A 24,833-nucleotide genomic window follows, 5' to 3' on the forward strand; every position below is an offset into this window, starting at 1 on the left:
CAAAACAGGATCTTTCCACACCAGTATTAGTTCTCTTACCAGTTTTCCTTCCTACTCCAGTTGAAAATCATATAGTTTCTGGCTATAGTTCTGGGAGAGTCTGGAGCCAATATTTAATATAATCAAGAAAGCAGATACAGGACTCTATAGGGAAAATAGAGAAGTTGGTGTCTCCAATACTTAATGTCCTGTGGAAATGGTAAAAAAAACCTTGGGTTTTTTTTTTTAAAGATTTATTTGTTTTATGCATATGAGTACACTGTAGCTGTCTTCAGACACCCCAGAAGAGGGCATCAGATCTCATTACAGATGGTTGTGAGCCACCATGTGGCTGCTGGGAATTGAATTCAGGACCTCTGGAATAGCAATAAGTGCTCTTGACCACTGAGCCATCTCACCAGCCCTAAAACACACTTAGTAATGGCAGTGATGAACAGTGACTCTGGGTTATTGACCAAATCAGGAGGCGTAGTAAAGTGGTTCTGTCGGGAGAGCCTCCCCGCATACCTGCTGCTGGGGATCTCCTCAGTTTCCTCAAATAGGAGCTGTGGCTTCCATAGACACTGATAATCATGGGTGGTGGCATTATTGCACATTTTGACACTGATCATTTAAGGCTTTGTGCACTGTCTCAGTTTGGGATTTACTGCTGTGAAAAGACACCATGACCAAGGCAAGTTACCTTTTTAAGGTAAACATTTAATTGAAGCCATCTTAAGGTTTCAGAAGTTTAGTCTACTATCATCATAGCAGGAAGCGAGGCAGCATGCAGGCAGGCATGGTGCTGGAGAAGGCGCTGAGAGTTCTACATCTTGATCTGAAGACAGTCAGGAGGAAGCAGTTTTTCACATTGAGCAGAGATAGAGCATATCAATGAAAAACCTCAAAGCTGCCTCCACAGTTAAACACTTCCTCCGACAAGGCCACACCTCTTCCAATGAGACCACACCCACTCCAATGAGGCCACGCCTCCTAATAGTGCCACTTCCTGTGTTTCAGGCATTCAACATGTGAATGAGCCTGTGGAGGCCAAACCTATTCAAACTACCACATGCACCCAGTCACTTTTGAGGAGTATCACACAGTGCTGTTTTTGTCAGGGCCTTGCAGGAAGAAAAATCAATTACTCATCAGTAATTTCTGTTTTACATTTTCTTGGGAACCAAGCTGGATTTCTGTATTAAGTCAGTCTCTGAACTTATATGTGAGTGGCGGTTGCTGTCCTGGATGAGTGTAGAGTGCTGAGGGAGCCGGACTCAGCATCCTCGTGTACCTCCCTGCATGCTGCCATTGCTGCTAGAAAGGAGGGCTGTGGGTCTGTTCCCAAACTCAAAAGCCTTCTGTAGGTGGGGCTGCCTCAGCAGTGGCCTTGGTGTCCTTTGGAGTGGGGATATAGGCAGAGATCCTGCTATTTGAGCTCCACCTCTTCTGCCCATAGACTGGGGCACTGCTCAGTGCCTTCGTTCAGCTCTGCCACATTTCCACAACGTTGGCCGAGAAGACCTGGGTCCAGCTCTTCCCGAGGCTGTGGAAAATCCTCTCTGACAGACAGCAGCATGTGAGTCAAATTTTAAAAACCTGTTTTAAGAGAATGCAATTTTAGCTTTTGATAAATAACCCAGAATAAACACAGTTCTAAGTTGCAGAGCATAATAAAACTGCCAGTTCTCACCAAAGACCAATTATCATGGTGCTACCAGATGATGATGGAGAGAGAGGACAGTCTTCTTGTTTGTGTTTGAAACTGGGTCTTGTTATATACCCTAGATTGGCCACATGCTCATCTCATAGCTTAGGCTGGCTTTAAACTTGCCATCCTCCTGCCTCAACCTCTGAAGTGCTGGGTGGAATTGCAGGTGTAAAGTAGCACTCCTGGGTTCAGGCTCGTCAGGTTTTGAATGAAGACCTGAAACAGCTCAGTCTTTGGTTCTAGGCTCTGGCGGGGGAGATCAGCCCCTTCTTGTGCAGTGGCAGTCATCAGGTACAGCGAGACTGTCAGCCCAGCGCATTGAACTGCTTTGTAGAAGCCATGTCCCAGTGCGTCCCACCAATCCCCATGCGACCCTGTGTGCTGAAGTACCTGGGAAAAACTCACAACCTCTGGTTCCGGTCTACATTGATGCTGGAGCACCAGGCCTTCGAGAAGGGGCTGAGTCTGCCCATCAAACCAAAGCAGACAACCGAGTTTTATGAGCAGGAGAGCATAACACCACCTCAGCAGGTAACCGCCCTCAATGACTTTGAATATTCTTCCCAGGGGAGTCACTCTGTTGATTAGATATGCGATTGACCCAAGCACTCAGAAACGGTGATTTCTTTTAGGAGATACTGGATTCCCTTGCTGAACTTTACTCTCTGTTACAAGAAGAGGACATGTGGGCTGGCCTGTGGCAGAAGCGATGCAAATTCTCAGAGACTGCCACAGCCATTGCTTATGAGCAGCACGGCTTCTTTGAGCAGGTGAGAGCCACCAGCCATGTCTCTCACTTCTGGGGGAATGTACCATGGGATGGTACATCCTGGTATGTACCATGCTTAAGTTACAATGAATTTGCACTTGAGGAGATTTCTGTTTCATTGAGTGGTGTCATTTGTTAAAGTCCTTAAAATGAAACTCAGAACTTGAGTAGGCTCAGTAAGCCTCCTGTACCCCAGCCATACTGTGTTACCTGCTTATGAAGACCCTCTTGTCTTACATGGTTTAAAACTCTTAAGTCTTATGTGTAAGGGTGTGTGCATGTATGGCATGTGTGGTATGGCACCATATGGAGGTCGCTCCTCTCCTTTCACCTTCACCTGGCCTTAGGGCTCAAACTCAGGCTTCCCCTCAGTCTTCCCCTCAGTCTTCTGCCAGCAGACACTGACATGGACACTCTTTTGGAAACAGTGCATAGGTACATTCAGTGCTTGGATGCCAGTCCTCAGCCTCCTGCTTCCTGTGGGGCACAGGCACTGATAACAGGGTGAATCTGGCCCTATATAGGACACTGGGGCCCAGAGCTACATTTGCATGTCCTGTGGTCTTGTCACCTCTGTGAGGGCTATGCTCTTCTCTGTTCTCTCTCTAAAAGGCGAGCTGTGGGTGTCAGGTAGCCTTGGATGAGAAGGACGTAGTGGCTCCTAGGTTTGTGTCTAGCTTGCCCAGACAGATGAGAGAACACAAGGAGAACTCTGTGTCTCAGTAGTCTGATGGCATCGTTAACCTTTTCAGGCTCAGGAGTCCTATGAAAAGGCAATGGACAAAGCCAAAAAAGAACATGAGCGCAGCAATGCCTCCCCTGCCATTTTCCCTGAGTACCAGCTCTGGGAGGACCACTGGATTAGGTGAGCTAAGTCCCACATTTTTAAAAAATATTCAAATAACATCTGTTTGTTTGCATGTGTCTCAGGCTTGGTGGCAATCATCTTTACCATATAAACATCTTACCAGCCCATCAAATACCAGGGGTTTTGTTTGTATGGTTTTGGTTTTTGTTTGTTTGGTTTGGTTTGGTTTTTCAAGACAGAGTTTCTTTGTGTAGCCTTGGCTATCCTAGAAATAGCTATGTAGGCCAGGTTGGTCTTAAACTCACAGAGGTCCATTTGCCTTTGTGGCCAAATACCAGTTTGTAAAATGAAGCATTCTAACACAATACAGTTCAGAGGATACACTGGTTTGATATGAATGTGCTAACAGCAAGGGAACACTAAGGTCTTTGCTTTTCATTATTAGGCTATTTTCTCTTAGGCCAGAAAACTATGTGCAATAAAGCACTGCAGTCATTGCACACAGTCATCTGTCTGGATTCCGAACTGAGATGTTTCTGGCATTATTCATGGGTAGCTCGTGGCATATTGGGATGAGCATCCTGAAAGTGGGCACGATGCTAGCATAAAGTATGTAGTTGGGGCATGACGAGTGCTGGCAGAAGCATCTTGGGTTCATGTGTGTTTGAGTCTAAGCTAGTGTGTGCTTGCTGTGTATTGAGAACTTTTGGTTGCTGGCCACCATCAGATTCAGTTGTGTGACTCAAAGCCCCTGGTGTAGAAGTTCATGGATGTGCTGGGCATGGTGGCACATATCTTTAATCCCAACACGCTAGAAACAAAAGTAGGCAGATCTTGACTTTGAGACCAGTGTGGTTTGCATAGTGAGACCCAGTCAGGGGTTTAATTTGTTATGAATGAATTAAAGAACCAAGGGAACATGTCTGTGGATTCCTCCTAAGTGTTTTTCAAAGGGCTGGTTGCTACAAAATCTGAGAAATGCGTTAAATGTCTCATGTAATTAAATGTGCTGTCGATGAATCACTCTTACCTCCCTCTCAGGACCTAGAGCTCTGCTGTGCTGTGGTCCCAGAATGGGTGGGCGGGTGGGCTTCCTGGAGGAAGAACTGTTGTCCTGCAGCAGTCTGCCCTCCAAGCACTCTCTTCTTTAGTGACGTCTTAGAATCCTACTTTGCCTCTTTCAGTCTATCAATGTGTTGTCCTGATTGAGCTTTTGCTCTTAACCCCGGTCTCCTAGGTGCTCCAAGGAGCTGAACCAGTGGGAAGCCTTGACTGAGTTTGGCCAGTCTAAAGGCCACATAAATCCTTACCTTGTCCTGGAGTGTGCGTGGAGGGTGTCCAACTGGACTGCCATGAAGGAAGCACTGGTGCAGGTAAGACCCCAGTCATGTTGTCACTGAAATCTTTCCTACATTTGAGTAAGTTTGGTAATAGGTGAGCATTCTGTGTGTGTGTGTGTGTGTGTGTGTGTGTGTGTGTGTGTGTGTGTGTGTGTGTGTATACATGTGCACGTGTGTTATGAGTACAGTGGTGTAGTGCCTGCAGAGGTCAGAAGAGGGCATTAGATCTCCTAGAGCTGGTTACAGGTGTGTACAGGTAAGCTGTCTGTTGTAGATGTTAAAACAAAACTTGGGTTCTCTGCAAGAGCAATGAGTGTTCTTGACCTGCTCAGCCAGTGGTTCTCAGCCTGTGAGTTGTGACCCTTTTGGGAGTCAAACAGTCCTTTACCAAAGGGTCACCTAAGACCATTGGAAAGTACAGATGTTTGCATTATGATTCACAACAGTAGCAAAATTACAGTGATGAAGTGGCAAGGAAAATAGTTTTCTGGTTGGGGGTCACCACAACCCAAGGAACTGTGTCAAAGAGTCTCAGCATCAGGAAAGCTGGGAACCACTGCCCTAAGCCATGTCTCTGTCCTCTGTCATTCAGCTTTACTTGGAAATGAGTGTTAGTATAGAGACCTTAACCTCTGATGACAAAAGTAACCCATGAAGAGATTTGGAAGAATGAAATTGATGTAGTTGGTAGATTTTGTTGGAAGAATCATCAGGACTAACTGGGCAGCGGTGGTGCAACCCTTTAATCCCAGCACTTGGGAGGCAGAGGCAGGTGGATTTCTGAGTTCGAGGCCAGCCTGGTCTACAGAGTGAGTTCCAGGGCATCCAGGGCTACACAGAGAAACCCTGTCTCAGAAAAAAGAGAAAAAGAAAAAGAAAAAGAATCATCAGGACTAACACCAGATACTGGACCCAAAGCAGCTCAGGCCACCATGTTTGATGTTACCTCAAAAGGCTCCTGGTGTGTATGTGTGTTAGGCATGAGTGTGATGCTCTGTATGAGTGAGTTGTTTAAAATGACTTGATCCTGTGGGGTCTGTGTGTATGGTGCCATGGCAGGGGTGCAGGCTCTCTTCTCTCTGGGAGTAGTGTAAACTCCTGGCTTCTCTACTGAAACTCAGTTCTTATGTCAGGGCTGGATTTCTGTGTACTACTGTGTATAGCTGGCCACAGTTGGGAGTGAGCCATCAGCACTTGCCTGGCATCTCTCACTCCAGGTGGAGGTCAGCTGTCCAAAGGAGATGGCTTGGAAGGTTAACATGTACCGAGGATACCTGGCCATTTGCCATCCTGAAGAGCAGCAGCTCAGCTTCATTGAGCGCCTGGTAGAGATGGCCAGCAGCCTGGCTATCCGTGAGTGGCGGCGGCTGCCCCACGTGGTGTCTCACGTGCATACACCTCTTCTGCAGGTAGGTACTGCCCTCTCCCCTCCTGGAGCTCAGCCTGGAGTCCTTAGAGCTGCAGAGCAGCTGAGGTCCATGGGTGAGCCAAGTGGTAAGGGATACTCTCTGCCCTGGTCTCATCCTTCCCATGGGAGTTCATCCTTAGAAAGACATAGTAGACATAATGTTCTTAAGTCAGAACACTAGGAGAAAAACTGGATGACTTTGCATTTTGTATTTTAGGGTCTGAAACATTACAAGTGGTTTTGATTTTACCATACCATTGTGAGATGGGTTTTATCCAGCCTTGAAAGACTCCAATGCCTTGTGTCCTGATGTCCCATTGGGCATCAGTAGCAGAGTTTCTGACAATTTGAATGAGTACTGTTGACACTAAACCAATATGTTGGGTTTGCTGTGGTGTGTATAAAATCTGTTTTATACAGCACAGTGTGGGGCTACAGTGTGAGCCATCTGTGGTGGTTTATTTGGGCTCACTTTCTACAGGTATGAGGTCAGATGACAATATCCGTGTCAGACTTCTTGAGAAAGAACTGTAGGGGACATCAGACAGAACGTGTGTCTTGAGGAGGTCCTTTTTGTTCCTTACAGAGCTCCTAGTATTTAATCTGGGTTCTCCCTGCTGCTGATCCAGGCCTGAGTCTCTTAAAACCCTGCAGTTGCTTTAAGGAGACTAAATCCCAGTGAGTTCTGGGAGCAGGGATTCAGGGCACAGCAGTGCAGCTTCTTAGAAACGGACAGACTTGGGAAGCTGTGGCTCTACCGGCCAGTATCTTACTGACATTCTGGTGCTTTTCTATGTGCCTGTTACCTCTGCTTTATTTTGAAAGTGTCCTAAAATGACCCATATGTGTCATTTTACACATGTGTGAGTGTCTGAATTTAGGTGACTGAAACATTCTCAATTTTTTAGTTATAAGCAGACTTTTCCTTTGCAGTGTAGGGAGAGGGTCACTGCTGCTGTGACTGATGGGTTTCCAGGGTTTTCTCACTTCTTTTGATTCCTTACATGTAGATAGAAAAGACAGACAGGAAGACACACATACACACACACATACACACACACACACACACACACACACAGTTGAACCTAGGGCCTTCATAGCAGCCCCCTCTTGTGACTACTGAGAAGCTATCTTTGCCTAGAAATGGCTAATGGTTGCATTTATGAGTTATTTGATAAAGTACCAGCCATGAGTAACAGTTAACTGTAAAAACAGGAATTATTGTGCGGTTCCACATTCAAAACATGGAGTGTATAATGCAGCATATCACCGTATCCTGATGTATGAATGTCTGGGAATGAGAATGAAGGGCAGTCTGTTTCACTACTGTGCTCATGGTTTGTAATACAACTATGTGTTGGTAGTCTTGGTATGGACAAGTCTTACAGCATTTAAAAAGATGATTATTAGGGCTGGAGAGATGGCTAATTGGTTAAGAGCACTGACTGCTATTCCAAAGGGCCCAGGTTCAGTTCCCAGCACTCACAGGGTGGCTCACAGCCATCTGTATTGGCAGTTGTAAGGGACCCAGCACAAATGATAATTGCCTCCACACAGCTAAGAAATCTTTTTGTTGTTGTTTGTTTTTGTTTTTGTTTTTGTTTTTGTTTTTTGAGACAGGGTTTCTCTACATAGCCTGACTATCCTGGAACTCAACTCTGTAGACCAGGCAGGCTTTCCTTAAACTCAGGGATCTGAGTGCTGGGATAAACGGTGTGTGCCCCTGGCCAGGCTGTTTTGTTTTCTGAGACAGGGTCTCACTATGGAGCCTTGGCTGGCCTAGAACTCAGGTTGGCCTTAAACTCATACAAAGGGATCCCCTTGCCTCTTCCTTGAAAGTGCTCAAAGATGGACACCACTACACCCAGTGTCTTTCTTTTTACATGGATGTGAAAGTCAGAGGCCATCTCCTTTTTACCATGTCTCAGAGATCAGTTCAAGCCTTCAGTCTTGGAGTCAGCTCCTTTACCACAGATCTATCTCATCAGCCCCCAATTAAGAAATCTTAATGAAAACCCAGACAGCACCCATAAGAATACTTCCTGGAAGCCTTTCATTGGTTTGGGCTGTTTTATTTTGCTTTTGTGTATGCATCTTGGTCCAGATTCATGAGGTTAGAGGACAACTTTGTAGAATCAATTCTCTCCTTCCACCTTTTGGGTTCTGGGGCTCAGACTCAAACCTGGGTTGTTAGACGTGGCTGCAAGTACCCTTACCGAGTTGCGGAGTTCTTAGCCCCCATCCTCAGCTGTGGAATCTTTCCTGGTCTGCCCTTAGGCTGCCCAACAGATCATCGAGCTTCAAGAAGCTGCACAGATCAATGCAGGCCTGCAGCCAACCAACCTGGGCCGGAACAACAGCCTACATGATATGAAGACCGTGGTGAAGACCTGGAGGAACCGGCTGCCCATCGTGTCTGACGACTTGTCCCACTGGAGCAGCGTCTTCATGTGGCGGCAGCACCATTACCAGGGTAAACCGACCTGGTCCGGCATGCACTCATCATGTAATTTCCCAGACACCCTGCTCTGCTGGTTTCATGTTGTTTTGGTTTTTTGGTTTTGTTTTGTTTTTTGTTTTTTGTTTTTTTTCCCCCAGATTTTAAAGTAATGGTGGTAATGATAAGGGCAGAATTGAACCTGGGAAGGTTTTGTGCTCTGCATTCCACCCACTTGGTACATTTTCTAGTTAGCCAGGAATTCCTGCTAGACCTTGGGTGCAGGCCAGTGCCACTGAGTGATGGTGCTCTGTCTCAAAGCCACCCCCTATTGCCAGTGGCTTTTTGTCCATTCCTGGTTTTCCTGCCCTAAACCCACCAAGCATCCTTTGAGGAGCACCTTCGTGATTCAGTGACTGACACACTTACTCTACTTTCCCATTCTTTCCTCTTTCTTTTTCGTTTTTGGAGACAGGATCTCATATATCTCAAGGTGGCCTTGTTTACTATGACTGAGGGCTAAGGGTAACCCTGAATTCCTGCTCCTTCCTTCTCAGTCTCCTGAATACTGGGGCTGGAGGCATGCTTTGCTGTGCCCCATCTTTGTTTTATTAGGGAACAAATCCAGAGTTTTGTGAATGTTAGACAAGTCTTCTACCAAGTAAGCCACATTCCTGGGTCTAGTCTGAGAGGCAGGATACAGGGAAAGCGAAAGGGTATCCTGTTCTCATAAGCCATGTTACTTGTGGTCTTCATTCTTTCTTTAAGCCTGATTATGGCGCACTTGGGAAAGCATGTGATGTGCCTGACAGCTAATTCCTTTGCTCTTTAGCTATTGTAACTGCATATGAAAATAGCTCTCACCATGACCCAAGTTCCAATAATGCCATGCTTGGAGTTCATGCCTCAGCCTCTGCCATCATCCAGTATGGGAAAATTGCCCGGAAGCAAGGTCTAGTTAATGTGGCACTGGATATACTGAGCCGTATCCACACCATCCCTACCGTTCCCATCGTGGATTGCTTCCAGAAGATTCGACAGCAAGTGAAATGCTACCTCCAACTGGCAGGAGTGATGGGCAAGAACGAGTGCATGCAGGTAGGGTCCTAAAGAGGGGTTCATATCGGGGCTCCTGGGCCAGGCAAAGAGGAAGGAGATAAGAATGTTCCAAACACAGCCTTAACAGTGGGCAACTGTCCGTCCCACAGAAGAAAGGAAAGGAAACTGTTGAGTATTATAACTGCATCTGTGGTCACTGTTCTACCATGTGCTTAGCTAATGAGTTTAAGGAAGGAAAAAACCATTGTAAAAGAGGAGGTAAGGTCGATGCTGGCCATGTCAGTGCCCAGAAGACTATGTGAAAGAGACAGAGAATCTGGCTGGGCGTGGTGCTTCCGGGAGAAGGACTTTGTAAAAAGAAATGAGTTGGATGGAAATTTTACGAGCCTTTGTCCTCTCTCTCCATTTCTGAACAGGGCCTTGAAGTTATTGAGTCAACAAACCTAAAGTACTTTACGAAGGAGATGACAGCTGAGTTTTATGCCCTGAAGGGAATGTTCCTGGCTCAGATCAACAAGTATGTATACTGTGGTGAACCGTGCAGGTTCTACAGCTGTTCCTTAAGGATTTTAAGCCAGAAACCACAAGGTTTCATGGTGATTGGAGAGGTATTCAGTATGGTGCCTTCTGCAGAGAGGAGCTAGCAGCAGAGCCATGTGTAGCCCTGCACAACTTCTTAGGGCAGAGCAAGCGCGACCACAGACCTGCTCCCAGCCTCTCATTGAGGAGTACAGTTGTTTCTTTTGTTTGTTTTGTTGTTTTAGCTAGCCTTGTTGCTTACCCAGTCAAGGCGGAAGCTCCTTGCCTCAGTCATCCTATTGGGCCCACTAGACAGATATAAGTACCACAGCCTGACTTTAGTAGGAGAGTGGTTTTTGTTTCAGAGCCATAAGCCTGTCATCCCCAGCTGTGGGCCAAATCCATCCAGGATGCAGTTTCAAACATGAAGTTGTATTGAGCCCCACCCATGTCTTGTTATACAACTCCTAGTTGTTCATGGCTTCCCTGTGCTTCTGGAATTGGCTGCTAGTTTTGTTTGGGGATGGAGGCTTTATATTCATAAAGGACATAGGCCTAGGATTTCTTGATTCTTCTTACACATCAATAGTGTGGTAGGAAAATGGTATCTGGTATCACCGTCATGGAACAGTTTGACCAAGTGGCAGTTGCACAGAAAACATTAGGGCTGAGTTGCTCCTTGGTCTAAACCAGTGGTTCTCAATCTGTGGGTCTCGACCCCTTGGTGGGGGTAGGTCAAACAACCCTTTCACATGGTTTTTGTATCAGATATTTATTTATTTGTGTTGTTTTGTTGTTGTTATTGTTGTTTTTTCGAGACAGGGTTTCTCTGTGTAGCCCTGGCTGTCCTGGCACTCACTATGTAGACCAGGCTGGCCTCAAACTCAGAAGTCCACCTGCCTCTGCCTCTCAAGTGCTGGGATTAAAGGCATGTGCCACCACCACCCGGCGAGTATCAGATATTTATATTACAGTTCATAGAAGCAAAATTACAGTTAGGAAGTAGTGAGAAAACAGTTTTATCGTTGGTGGTCATCATAGCATGAGGAACTGAGTTAAAGATTCTGGCATTAGGAAGGTTGAGAAGCACTGGTCTAAAAAAGAGACCTAAGCAATCAGGTGGTTGTTCCAGAGTGTGCAGCAAATAGCATCAATGTTAAATAAACAGCCCTCTGCACACACAATGAAATCATGGAGCTGCAGAACACAGGCTTAGTGTGGAGATCTCAGAAATACTATACTGGGTACAGTCTGATGGGGAAGATTGTAGGATGTATAGCTTGATTTACAAGAAGTATGTCAAATACATCAGTCCCCAGAGATGGAAAGCAAATTGGTGGCCAGGGGCATGGCATTGCTGGGAGACAGAGTGACTGCATAGGAAAAGCCACACAGCAGTTCACGAATGTGTTAACTATAACTCAGATGTTCAGTTTGTTTCATCAGCTGGCTGAAATAGGCACCAACAGTGTGGCTCAGGCTGACCTGTGGTTTGCTGTGTGCTCGAGGCTAGCTTTGACCTTGAAGTCTTCCTGCCTGCCTCAGCTTCCCTAGTCCAAGTACGTGCCGCCACCAGTTGAAATCCTCTCTGAAGCAGAGCGGTGGCATATGCTGTGTGTTTTGCTTCCACATAGATCTGAGGAGGCCAATAAAGCATTCTCGGCAGCCGTGCAGATGCATGATGTGCTGGTGAAGGCCTGGGCCATGTGGGGGGACTACCTGGAGAGCATCTTTGTAAAGGAGCGGCAGCTACATCTGGGCGTGTCTGCCATCACCTGCTATCTGCATGCTTGCCGGCATCAGAATGAGAGCAAGTCAAGGAAGTACTTGGCCAAGGTGAGACTGGGAGATTCCTCTTTGTCGTAGAGCAGATAGATGGTGGCCTTTGGACTTGGGTTGAGATTCAGCTCCAGATCCGAGGTGTGCTTTCTTGCCTTTGCTCGCTTCCCATCCCTACAGAGTGACTTTTTTTCACAGTTGAAGCTAAGAAAACAGAGGCCTGAACATCCTGGGGTCTCAACCTTTCTTTCTAGTGTCTAGTGCTCTCTGGAGTTACACCCTGGATAAAGCCTTCTAGGCCAGAGGGAAGTGAAATCCAACCCACTTCCATGCTCTCTGTACAGAGAGGTTCAGCATAGCCAGAGTCAGTGTTTGCAGTAGACATACAAGTAAACTCTGCTGGGGGGTCTTTCAGATCCCTGGTTGAACATGAGTGTACATCAGCATGCATGGTCATTAAGCCAGTGCCAACCCTACCTGCGGCGCATTCACTTGACCGTCACAAGCTTCTGGAGACCCAACTTTGAGCAGTGAAGGATGCTGGGCCCCAGCTTGTAGTCTGCCTGGTCTGATGTGGCTGCTGGTAGTCAGACTCTCAGAAGTCTGTGTTGTTGGGATGAACAAGTAGGTTTTCTATCTCGTCACAGCACTGCTAGTGCTGGTCTCCAGGGTAGACCAGTTAATAATTGCCCTTTATGTTAAAAGGAAAACTAGATTCAAATTATAGATTTTATTCAGCTCAGTGGTTACTCTCTAAGCTTTGTTTTGATTCTCCCTCATGGTCAGTAACACCACTTCATTTAAGGTTGGGGCCTCCTTTTAGGCTCTCAGAATTTCATATAACTAAAACTTGTCCTCTGCCTTAGGTGCTGTGGCTTCTAAGTTTCGACGATGACAAAAACACACTGGCGGATGCCGTAGACAAGTACTGCATCGGTGTACCCCCCATCCAGTGGCTGGCGTGGATCCCGCAGCTGCTCACCTGCCTGGTGGGCTCTGAGGGCAAGCTGCTGCTGAACCTCATCAGCCAGGTGGGGTTGCGCAGGATAGGGGCAGTGTCTGAGGGATGCTGGCTTCTAAGGAGTGGTAGTGGTGTAAGTTAGATAGACGAGGGCACATCAACGCTCCTCCTGAGTGAGCAGCCACCAGCTGTGCCCAGCAGGCCAGGCAGAACCTCTCTTGTTGGTTCTGTCCTCATGGGATTGCCCTTTGATTCCTAGAGAAGACTTTGTTTGTGCTTGAGAACACATGAGTGATACTCGAGACCCAAGTTTGACCTAGAAATTAGCTGCCAGGTTACTCTCTCAGTCTGTCCTATATTGTTGTCCATGCAGCGGCTGCACACATAAGCAGGTGTTCTGTGGCACATCTGGAAAGGTCTATGTGACAGGGTGTCTTCTTGGTCACAAGCTAATATGGTAGAGCTGGCGCCTGCCACCTTGGCTTTGTGTTTCTTTGATTCCTGTAGTTGCACGGACCAGAGCTGCCTTTAGTGGTCTTGTCCTTTAATTGGAGTCACTCAAAACCTAAAATGGTTTGTGCACAATCCAGTGACTAATGGATGCACAGGGAATCTCATTGGTTAAGATGGGGGTCAGTATTTCTTGCTTTCCTCAGATTTACTGAAGGAAATGGAGTATGGTAGCTGCCAGGAATGGTTGGTTGCCAGGTAGAATTTATGAGATGCATGTGATCTGTTGGGATTTTAAACAAGCTATTTCATCTGTTGGTCAACACTTTATATGTTACATCAGTTGCTTGGTATTGGCCTCTTTGACCCAAATGCACAACAAAAACCTATTCACTGCTTGCATACAGTTGCTTTCCCTACAAATTGCCCACCACCCAGAACTCTACCATGCAACACTGCAGTTGACTCCTTGCTGTCTCCCAGCAGGTTGGACGGGTGTATCCCCAGGCTGTCTACTTTCCCATCCGGACTCTATATCTGACCCTGAAGATAGAGCAGAGAGAGCGCTACAAGAGTGGTATGTCGTGGGTGGGGTGGGTGGCTGGGGCTCAGAGAGCTCATAGGGGGTACCCCAGATCACCACCATGACAGGCACACCCCTGCCCACAGCTCCCTTCCTACATGTAGTCAATCTTCTTTTTGGTCAGGGCCTGAAGACCAAGCCTAATGGCTGAATAGAGTTTGTAGCAGGGGGAATAGGTGCTCATGGGGACCACTTATTGGAGATAGAGTGAAGCCGGTGAGGTCCTCGCTCCAGGAAATGAGAGCTCTTTCTCTTCCTCAACAACTAAGATGTCAGTGTGTAGATGTGCTGCAGATCTGATGAGGGCAGTCTTGAGCTATCAGCAGTCTTGTCTCTAAATGATCCTAAGAACAAAGAGCAGGACTTTGAACCTGTCCTGACCAGCCTAATGAGCAAAGACTGACTCTATGGTGTAGTACTCTGTAAGCGTGGTGCTCGTAGCCAGTCGGTTACCTCTCGTGGCACCAGGGCCTCTGCCAGGGAGAAGGATCAAGTGGGGCAAGGGCACAGTGCACGTCAGCTCTCTGACTTGGTCATTTGAAAATGAAGGTTATTAAGTTCCTGACTAAATACAGTGATCTCAAACCAGAAAGCTGGCTGTGCAGTTTTCCGTAGTGTATTTCTCAGAGGGTGACTATTTTTCAAAAATGTCATTTTACAAATGGGGGTTGGCCTTCCTGGATGAAGTGTTTAGATCAGTTTTTTTGATTCTTTACTTTTGTAGCAAGGAGTATGTTGGGAAATGATTTTCCAAATATTTTCTATCAGACGGCAGATGACGTAGGGGCTCAGGGAGCCATGGTGCTTGCCTACTTGGACGCTCGGGTGGTAGGCAGTCTGTTGGCACACACAATAGCTTTTCCCTGGACTACCTTTATTCAGGGCAGAACTAACTCTGTTCCCCACTCCTCGGTCAAGCAGGACAGTTGTTCTTAGAACCAGGGCACCTTTACCCTGTCCCTGGGGAGGAAAGGTCTTGTCCCAGCATGGCAGGAACCGGCATCCTCATGGCCAGTGAGTCCTGTAATGCGCTGAGGTGGCATCAGTGGGTCTTGCGCTGACATTGGCGTTGTGTGTGTTGCTCTCAGATTCTGGACAACAGCAGCCCAGTTCAGTGGGTAACCAGTCCCATTCTGCATCAGATCCAGGGCCCATAAGAGCAACAGCGCCCATGTGGCGCTGCAGCCGAATCATGCACATGCAGAGGGAGCTTCACCCCACCCTCCTGTCTTCCCTGGAAGGCATCGTCGACCAGATGGTCTGGTTCAGAGAGAACTGGCATGAAGAGGTAGGTGGTCCTGATTCTGCAGCTGCTGCCTCCCGTAGAGGGAGTGAATGGTACCGGACGTGTCTGCAGACATGATTTTTCAGACTGGGGTGTCTGGTCAGCACAGCTCTTTACAGTTAATGTCACCATGGACCAGGTAAATAGTTGTTCTCCAGACACCAGTACAGTTTCACATCGTTGAAATATGAGGGCTGAGGTTGTTGTAGCTCAGTAGGTATACACAGTGCTTACCAGGAATACACAAAGCCCTGGGTTTCATCCCAGCACCTCATGAGCCATAGTGGTCTTCCATTCCTATAATTCTGGAACTCAGGAGTTCCAGGCTAGCCTGGGCTCCATGTGACAATGAGAAGGAAATGGAGTTAAGGCTCCTTGCTGCTGTACACACCACATGGCCTCAGTTACTTTCTGTGTGAAGGACAGGCTGTAGTTGTGGTGTAGGCAGTGTGTGGGTTACACCTTTCAGCCTTGTCTCCACTCTGCTATCTCTCTAAGGGCGGTCACTTGAGCTGGGGATAAACTGCAGCTCACTTTCCTGCCCAGCAGTGTGTCCTACAGTTCCTTGTGTCCATGAGAGTTTGTGGGTAACACCGGGTGCTTGCCTGCCCGGTGTTGGTAAAAGCAGAATGAGCTGTGGTGAATGGGCCTAACCTGGCATGGCTGCCTCTGCTTTGACTCGTGGTCTCTGTCTTTTCTGCTAGGTGCTCAGGCAGCTCCAGCAGGGCCTGGCAAAATGTTACTCTGTTGCCTTTGAGAAGAGTGGTGCTGTATCAGACGCCAAGATCACCCCTCACACTCTTAACTTTGTCAAGAAGCTGGTGAGCACTTTCGGGGTAGGCCTGGAGAATGTGTCCAACGTCTCGACCATGTTCTCCAGTGCAGCCTCTGAGTCTCTGGCCCGCCGGGCACAGGCCACAGCCCAGGACCCTGTCTTCCAGAAGCTGAAGGGCCAGTTCACCACAGGTGAGGTTTGCACGGGGCACATGCCACTTAGACTTTCGTTTTTCTTTTTTCTTTTAAAGGTTTATTTATTATGTACAGTGTTCTGCCTGCACACCAGAAGAGAGAGCCAAGATCCCATTACAGATGGTTGTGAGCCACCATGGGGTTGCTGGGAATTGAACTCAGGACCTCTGGAAGAACAGGCAGTGTTCTTAAGCACTGAGCCATCTCTCCAGCTAGACTTTCTTAAAACATAACCTCAGGCCAGATGTGGTGGTGTGCACTTTTGATCCCAGCACTCAGGAGGCAGAGGCAAACAGATCTCTCTGTAACCTCCAGGACAGCCTGATCTACATATCAGGTTATAGTGAGACACTGTCTCAGTACTCAAGCATAAGGAAGCCGTGACTGACAGCAGTCTGACTCTCTATCTTATTTTCCACCGAAGGGCTAGAGTTTGACCTTTAGAGATGAGGGTTAGAAAAGGAACGGTTTTTAGCCCAAGCTCTTGCCTTCCCTTGCTTGGTTTTGGGGGAAAGTTTTAAGTTGAAGTGGAGAATTTTAAAGGTTAAAGTGCAGGCCTTAAAGCAACAAGTGGGGTACAAACTTGAGGAGGCAAGATGAGGGGACTGTTTCTGTCACTTGCCTGGGGACCAGGTGAAGGCATTTTCTTTCCTGGCAGCCCGTCCCCAGGCCTCTCCTGCTTCACCTGAGGGAACTTCACCACTCCCTAGCTCACGTGTGTGTGTGTGGTTGTAACATAGTGCCTCCTACTGTTGAGAGCGGCTTACCCCAAACAGATCTCGTTAACTATTTGAGTGTTCTGTAGGCATAGAAACATGATTTGCTTTGGTTTCTCAAAATCAAGTGAAACATTTCTGCTTACCGTTTTTTTGTAATTCTCTGGAGACTTCCTTTATTCACAGGTATGTACTGAAACCATAGGGGGCAATGTGGTGTATTTCACTCTTTCTGTCTCTCTCAAGCTGGCTAAGTACTCAACCAGTAAGCCACACCTCCAGACCCTAAAACTACAGTAATTTTAAAGCCTTGCTGTTAATCCTTAAAGGAAGCAGTTGAAACTGTATTGTGTGTGTACCTATAGTAGATACCTGTTAATTGTGAAAGATGCTGTATGGTTTCAACCTCAGCCTACTGTGACTCCACCTGTCACCTCACCTGTCAGGTGGTCTGGGGACACTTGGGCTCCTGTTTGTGAACTCTAAGGTGCTTGAGGGTAACACAGCCTGCCTTAGCTGTTAAGTAGCATCCAGGGGTGTGCATGTGAGCCTGTAACCCTGCACTTAGTGCTGTCTATTCACACACAGAGACACCACACATCCTCAGAGATAGACATAATAAGAAAAGAGAAAGAATTAGGGCTCTACCAAGGATCTGTTAGCTAAGAAGTCTGCAGTGCCATCACCCTGTTGAAGAGGGAAACTCGTGAGATCAGCAGTTTTCACCATCACAGTTTACTTAGACACTGAGGATTGGTCTGCTTTTATCTGAAGCCTCAGTGTCTTTATCCAAAATCAGATTCTTCCATCACATGTAGTCTGAAAGAGATTCAGACATCGACTGAAGTAGTTGTGTGGGTCCGTGTTCTGCCTTGCGGCTGGGGTGTGTGAACACCACTCAGGCAAACAAAATGCAGGGGTGCTAGGCTATTTTCCATCCTCCCTACCATCGAGGTGCCAGGCTTGCGAATGCCAACACCCATTCTGGGGAGGTGGAAGGCAGCCTAAGATGCCCGGGTAAGAAACGGTGCAGGCAGGGGCCGTGGCTGTGATTCCCAAACTACTGGGCACCCAGACGCTGATGTTGGGGAGCTGGGAACAGGAGAGGCCTTCTGCAGCAGACTTAGGTGGTGTGGCTTGGTAACAAGGCCTCTGAAAGTCCTCGCTTGTCCAAACTGTTTAGTGAAAAATGAATGTATACAACTTACTCAGGGTGGACCCAGAGGTTAAATATCTTTTGTAGAAGGGAATGTCGGGAAAGGGAAGCTTATTGGCTAAACCCTTGGGATGGCCCATCCAGATACCTCATCAGCATGGAGAACTCTGGGCTCCATGCCACCATGACCAGTTGCCATGCTCTTCTTAGTGGGATGTGGTGGTCACTTGCTCCAGGACAAGAACCATTCTCCAATATGAGATTTACCATGGTTCCTTAATTTGCCCGACCTTACCAATTTTCTGTTTGATGACATGGTTCCACTTGACTCACACTGGATCTCAGTGTAAAAGTTACAAAACCAAAAATTCAAAAGAAGTTAAAATCACAAGGTTTCTTCAGCTCACATAGAGTTCAATGAGCATAGTGTGAGTTATTCCCACAAGGCTGCAGGAGCCTTGTTGTATATGATGAGCTTGTCTCCACTGGCAGGGGTAAGGAGAAGGGAGAGCGCTGAGGGCTCTCACGCAGCAAGGTGTGTGTGAATACTCATTGCTTATCTGTAGACCAGAAAGCACACAGGTTCTCTTGAGGAGGCAGAGCATAGGAGAGTCGAGTGTCCTACATCCCCATTGAGTGGTGGAAGGGAGTAGTCGAGTGTCATTCATCACGATTGAGTGATGGAAGGGAGTGTCTGGTGCACACTTCATTTGGGATGAGCCTCAGAGCATAGGTTGTGGTACTGAGGAATGGACCCAGGCCTTGTGTAAGCTAGGTAGACACACTCTACCACTGAGCTACAGCTACAGCCCCATGGGAGGAAATCAGTAGAACTCAGTGACAGAGCATAAAGTGTAGTTCACAGAGTATGCTTACCTCAGTCGTCATGTGAAAAGTCTACTAGCAAAGAAGATAGATGCATTGAAAGAAAGAACATAATGTTTACTAACCAGAAATAGACTGCGTACATTGCAGTGAAGTTCATGCAGGGGCTGTTAGGTGGGACAGCCAAAGGCAGTGTCTACTGTCTCCCTTAACCCTGTCCTCAGCCCTGCCCCTGGATGGAACCCAGGACTTTCTGTATGCTGGGAAGGCACTGTAACCAACCTGGTTGTGTTATACTCAGCCCCTACAGCTTGTTTTAATTATGTTTATTTTATTTGCAGATTTTGACTTCAGTGTCCCAGGATCCATGAAGCTTCATAATCTGATCTCTAAATTGAAAAAGTGGATCAAAATCCTCGAGGCTAAAACCAAGCAGCTTCCCAAATTCTTCCTCATAGAGGAAAAATGTCGGTTCTTGAGCAATTTCTCAGCTCAGACAGCTGAAGTGGAGATCCCTGGAGAGTTTTTGATGCCTAAGCCAACACATTACTATATCAAGATCGCTCGGTAAGGGCCTAGCAATGCACAGGGCTTTGGGCTGGCCTTGGGATGCTGCTGCCTCTCCTGGTTCCTCGATGTGAGGTATACAGCTCTGTTGTTGGTTTCATCCAAGACCTGACTTGACTGTAGAACTAATATCCTGAGAGAAGGCCAGGTTTATTTGCAGAGACCTTTTGATAATCAATGTAGAACTTGACAAACTGAACTATGCAGGCTGTTTATTAAATTGTTAAGGTGCGGTATTAAAAGCATAACTAGATTCAGGTGTGGTGATTCCCATTGGTGAGTCCAGGACTCGGGATGCTAAGGCTTGGTTCTGAGTTAGAGCAGCTCTGGGTTCCACAGCAAGTACTAGACCAGGCAGGCCTGGTGAGACCGGATCCAGAACTATAGAAAAGGGGCCAGCAAATGGCTTAGTGAGTAAAGAGGCCTACGACCAGGCCTGATGATCCAAGTGTGGTACATGGAGTCCACATGGTGGCAGAGAGAACGCACTCTGACTGCATTAGTACACTACGTATGCAAATGAAAATAGAAATATAATTGGGAAAAGGCACAAAATGAGTAAATGAAGGAAAGTAGAATCAGAGCTGGCAGCTATAGAGTTTACTGTGTGTTGAATCCCACTTAAGGTGTGAGCAGCACTTGGGAGAGGCGGTCTCCAGCGACCAACATGCACCTTGTTTCTTATTTCTGAATTTGCTGTCTTTCCACGCGGCCAGACTTGTTCCCTTTCCTCCAGGTCCCTCCCTGTCTTCTGTCCATCCCCAGTCCATCCGAGATTACCATGGCTGCTGAACCACCCTGCCTGCTTGTCTGTAATAGTTCGTAAGGTTGTTTTCCCCAAGGAAGTGCATGCCTCATACCTTCCTCTCTGTTGCTCCTGTAGCTTTATGCCCCGCGTGGAGATTGTGCAGAAGCACAACACAGCAGCCCGCAGGCTGTACATACGAGGGCACAACGGCAAGATCTACCCATACCTGGTCATGAATGATGCCTGCCTCACAGAGTCACGCAGGGAGGAGCGAGTGCTGCAGCTGCTGCGCCTGCTGAACCCTTGCCTGGAGAAGAGGAAGGAGACCACCAAGAGGCATTTGTTCTTCACAGGTATGAGAGCCACACCTCAGGGACAGGGCAGCTCAAGCCGCCCTCTGATGGGAAGCTCTGCATAGTCTTGTGGGGGGGCTGTAGCACTGTGTGGGGTTGCTTTGTCTCAGGGCTAACCCGAGGGCAGCAGGCAATGCTATCAGGTTAGTACTGAGTACAATCTCTGTCCCCCGGGTTGCTGGTATTGGTGTGTGAGCTCTGAAGTTGGGGGCCTCCCGCACTGCTTGTACTCCAATTCTGTATGAACATTCTTTTGACAGCAAAGCTGTAACCAATCCTCTCTGGTCCCCCTCCCCTTTTTGAGACAATTTCTCTGGCCTGGAACTCACTATGCAGACAGACAAGGCTGGCCCCAAGCTCAGAGATTGTCCTGTCTCTGCTTCTCAAGTGCTGGGATTAAAAGGCAACCACCCTGCCTAGCTTAGTCTAGCTCATTTTGATGAGAGGCATATGACCTTCAAGTTTTAATATCAGTAGATTCAGGGGCTGGAGAAGGTGGCTCAGTAAATAAGACCATATGCTGCTCTTGAAAGAGTTGGGTTTCTAGCACCCACATTACAGCCTGTCACTCTAGTTCCAGAGGATATGACTCCCTCTTGTGGCCTCTGTGGGTACCTGCACTCACCCGCACACATGGATACAATGTACACATATAATTAAATATAAAAATAAGGGACTAGAGAGATAGCTCAGCATTTAAAAGTGCTGGCTGCTCTTCCAGAGGACTGGATTTGTTTCCCAACATCCACATGGAAGCTTATAACCATCTGTAACACTCTTCTGGTCTTTGTGAGCATCAGGCATTCTCATGGTGCACATACACACATTTAGACAAAACATACATAGAAAAAGTAAATCTTGCCGGGCAGTGGTGGTGCACGCCTTTAATCCCAGCACTTGGGAGGCAGAGGCAGGCGGATTTCTGAGTTCAAGGCCAGCCTGGTCTACAGAGTGAGTTCCATGATAGCCAGGGCTATACAGAGAAACCCTGTCTTAAAAAACCAAAAAAAAAAAAAAATAATAATAATAATAAAACCTTTAAAAAAAGTAAATCTTTTAAAAAATGAAACAGTAAGAGATAAAAATTAGGTTTTGGGAGGTATTCTTTCTTTGTTACATATTTTTTGGCTTTTTGAGATGGGGCTCACTGTGTAGCCCTGGCTGTCCTGAACTCACTATGTAGGCCAGGCTGGCCTCAAACTCAAGATATCCACCTGCCTCTGTGTCCCTAGAGCTGGGACTAAAGACATACACCATCATGCCCATATGTGTATTTCAAAAAGATTTCAGAAAGAAATCTGAAGAAATTGGTCATGTGTGAGAAAGCTGTGTGCACTGTAATGTATGTGTACCATGGTCCGTGCTACTTCCCATCACTGAGCTGGTGGTCTGTAACAAGTCCAGGCTATTAGCTTGGAATTATGGGAATTTCTCATGGATGGAAGCCAGGACAGCAAGCTAGCTACTGCAGTTTAGATTTCTTTGCTCGCTAAAAAGCATGAGCAGCTCTGATGTAGCCCACTGGCACTACCTATGCTTAGGGCTCAGCTACAGAACAGGGTGCATCAGGTTTTGCACCCCAAGGAAATCAGTCTCAGTTGGCTTCCCTCCAACTGACTTTAGCAGAATCTCTTTATTCCTTAAAATGGCATCTTCATTATTAAGCTTGCTTAGTCAGTGAACTGCCCCCATGGGGATTAAGAGCCTGCAGTGCTCACAAGTTTGTGACTGACAGCTGTCATCACAAACAACTGTGGCATAGAGGTGGCAGGTGGCTACCTACCTACTGGGTGGCTCCCAATCAGAACTCAGGAGTTTGGCCATGACAAAGGCCATCCCAAAATATATACTACCCAAGAAGCCACACCTCGGTGCAATAGTGGTCATGGGAACAGAATGTTGGGCTTCTCTTGTGAGTGGATCTCAAATTACAGAGAAAGAGATGGGAGTGAGTGTTGGTAGAGTCCCTGCTGAAGGACATTTGGAGCACCCAGTGAGGAGTTAGCCCTACAGGTGGTGCCTGCTTTATGCCATCTCAGGGCATGTGACCTAGGCTCTTCCGGCTTTGTCTGGTACAGAATTAACTGTGCTCTGGCTGGTGGTGGGCAGGGGAGGCGTGCTGACCTGCTCACTCTCTCTCACCCCTGCTCACTCTCCTTCACTGCCTCCTTCTTCCTCAGTTCCTCGGGTTGTGGCTGTGTCCCCGCAGATGCGCCTTGTGGAAGACAACCCCTCTTCACTTTCCCTCGTGGAGATCTACAAGCAGCGCTGTGCCAAGAAAGGCATTGAGCATGACAACCCTATCTCCCGTTACTATGACAGGCTGGCCACGGTGCAGGCACGGGGAACCCAGGCCAGCCACCAGGTACCAGGCAGGAGGCCAGCTACCGCCCGGGGCCTCCATCCATGCTGCTTGGTTGCGGTGGGATGTTCCGCGAGGGACTCCACTTCTCATGAGATGGGCAAGGTCAGATGGCTGGTGACCATCTGCTGCAGGGGGTTTGTGGTGAGGTTCCTGACCTCAGAGAGTCCATTGTCCCTGCCCTGCACTTACAGAAAAGCTAAGAAGTTAGACTTTAAACACCGTGAATGGCATGCTCGCTTGGCAGCCAGTGATTGGGTAACACACATTTAGGCCCTGTGGGGTTTCTAAAATGCAAAGTGTGACACACTAAAACCTTGGGACCCAGCTGTTTGGGTTGCCTGGGGCAGGAGCACTGAGTGGGCCACAGGAGTCCCAGACAGCCTGTGCTCCCAGGGTGACAGAGGGCCCTCTCCTTATTTGCAGATTCCTGCCCTTGGCTGGGAAGATTTTGTCCAGGGTTGTGTGGAGCGGCAAGAGGCAGCTGTTTTGGCCCCTCCCCAGGTGCCACGGGGTCCTTCTGTGCATTACCAGGAGAGGCCACGGGGTGGAAGCCATGACCTGCCCTGTATTGCCTGGGCGGGGCTCACTGTAGTTTCTCTGGGCCCTGCAAACATTAGGCTTTATTTAGGAAGCTGACACCACAGGGCTTCCTCTCGCCTCCTCAGCAGGGACAGTGTAAAGTGGTCCTCGCTACAGGGTCTGAGGCAGCTCCCTGCTTCTTCAGGCAGAGGGAGTGAATCTCTTGTTTACGCATAGGCTTCTGGGTGGTCTTCTTTGAGAATTGGTGTTTGATAGCACAGGTCGTGGCTTGGACATTTTGTGTTCCCTTGGGCAAAAGTGAAGTGTTCATGGGAGAGGCCATCATTCTGTCTGAGAGAGGAAGCCATTAGCTAAAGCTATGTGCTTCACCAGTTACTGAGGCTTGGTCTTAGTCCTGCTTGTAAGTACTGCCTGAAGAGAAACGCTGGCCACACTGAGCCACTCTCAGCTCTTCAGCCTCCTCTCTGCACCTGATTGATTGGTTTGGTTTGTGTTAACTTTGCTCCATTTCCATGGGTTTATTTATTTATTTATTTACTTATTTTATTTTATTTATTTTATTTTTTTTTTTTTGGTTTTTCAAGAAAGGGTTTCTCTGTGTAGCCCTGGCTGTCCTGGAACTCACTCTGTAGACCAGGCTGGCTTCCAACTCAGAAATCTGCCTGCCTCTGCCTCCCAAGTGCTGGGATTAAGCATTTCCATGGTTTTAATAACACTTACATTGAGATAAAACTCACATGCTATGGAAGCCATCCTTGAAGGCATTGAGTGTCTGGCTGATTTTCAGTTGTTTGGCTGTCACCCATCACTTCCATCTCTCTCCAGTCCCAGCCACGGGCGGGCCACAGGTCTGCGTGTGCCTGTCTTGGCATGGTGTGAGTGGAATTGGACTTGTGTCTGATTCTCACTTACATGACTTTAATACAGACTGTTAGCCTGTGTCAGCTCCTGTTTCCTTGTCATGTTATATACTCTAGATTAGCTTGTCCGTTTGCCAGCTGATAGGCTTCTGTGTTGATTTGCACTTTGGTTACATAACAAGAGCTTGTCTGTGTGAATACATGCTCATTCTCTTGAGTATGTATTTATCTTTGCACCTGGGTGTAGAATTCTTGGGTTGATTGGTGACTCCATGTTTAAAAGTTTAATGAACAATATTCCAGGGTGCCTGCAGTGTGTGCCCTAATTCCTCTCTGTCCTTCCCAGTATTGCCTGCCTTTTTTTTTTTTTTTTTAACCGTAGCCACCCTGGAAGGCATGGCATGCTGCTAGTGCTGGCTGCGTCACTGTGGTTGTGATAACTAGAGTTTTCTCTGTGTTACTGGCTATTTTTTTTTTCCTTGCAAGATACCTGCTCAAGGTTTCTGCCTGTTTTTAAATTGGACAGTTTGTCTTTTTAAAATATCCATTTTTATGTATATGGGTATTTTGCCTGAATGCATGTGTGTGTGTCATCTGCATGTCTGGTACCTAAGAAGGTCAGAAGAGGGTGGGTCCCCTGGAACTG

The 24,833-nt window shown here is 47.4% G+C and overlaps 1 protein-coding gene across 15 annotated transcripts in view; it reads left to right on the forward strand.

The window, feature by feature from the left end:
* The window catches only part of Trrap (transformation/transcription domain associated protein), a 95,328-nt gene that overhangs the window by 66,269 nt on the left and 4,226 nt on the right, over window positions 1–24,833 (forward strand). For 4 of the 15 annotated variants that reach the window (XM_031338679.1, XM_031338686.1, XM_031338682.1 and 1 more), the window contains 18 exons: window positions 1,439–1,558; window positions 1,934–2,221; window positions 2,323–2,460; window positions 3,212–3,324; window positions 4,505–4,640; window positions 5,825–6,016; window positions 8,293–8,521; window positions 9,285–9,550; window positions 9,928–10,028; window positions 11,665–11,866; window positions 12,676–12,840; window positions 13,704–13,797; window positions 14,892–15,091; window positions 15,793–16,054; window positions 19,096–19,321; window positions 20,205–20,422; window positions 22,603–22,787; window positions 23,211–23,288. In XM_031338679.1, the coding sequence (XP_031194539.1) occupies window positions 1,439–1,558; window positions 1,934–2,221; window positions 2,323–2,460; window positions 3,212–3,324; window positions 4,505–4,640; window positions 5,825–6,016; window positions 8,293–8,521; window positions 9,285–9,550; window positions 9,928–10,028; window positions 11,665–11,866; window positions 12,676–12,840; window positions 13,704–13,797; window positions 14,892–15,091; window positions 15,793–16,054; window positions 19,096–19,321; window positions 20,205–20,422; window positions 22,603–22,787; window positions 23,211–23,288 (3,213 nt within the window). The remainder of the gene's footprint in view (window positions 1–1,438; window positions 1,559–1,933; window positions 2,222–2,322; window positions 2,461–3,211; window positions 3,325–4,504; window positions 4,641–5,824; window positions 6,017–8,292; window positions 8,522–9,284; window positions 9,551–9,927; window positions 10,029–11,664; window positions 11,867–12,675; window positions 12,841–13,703; window positions 13,798–14,891; window positions 15,092–15,792; window positions 16,055–19,095; window positions 19,322–20,204; window positions 20,423–22,602; window positions 22,788–23,210; window positions 23,289–24,833) is intronic. The other 11 variants (XM_031338689.1, XM_031338693.1, XM_031338691.1 and 8 more) reach the window with 9 other exon arrangements.

This window comes from Mastomys coucha, unplaced genomic scaffold (assembly GCF_008632895.1).
Source record: "Mastomys coucha isolate ucsf_1 unplaced genomic scaffold, UCSF_Mcou_1 pScaffold22, whole genome shotgun sequence".
NCBI classification, from domain to species: domain Eukaryota; kingdom Metazoa; phylum Chordata; class Mammalia; order Rodentia; family Muridae; genus Mastomys; species Mastomys coucha.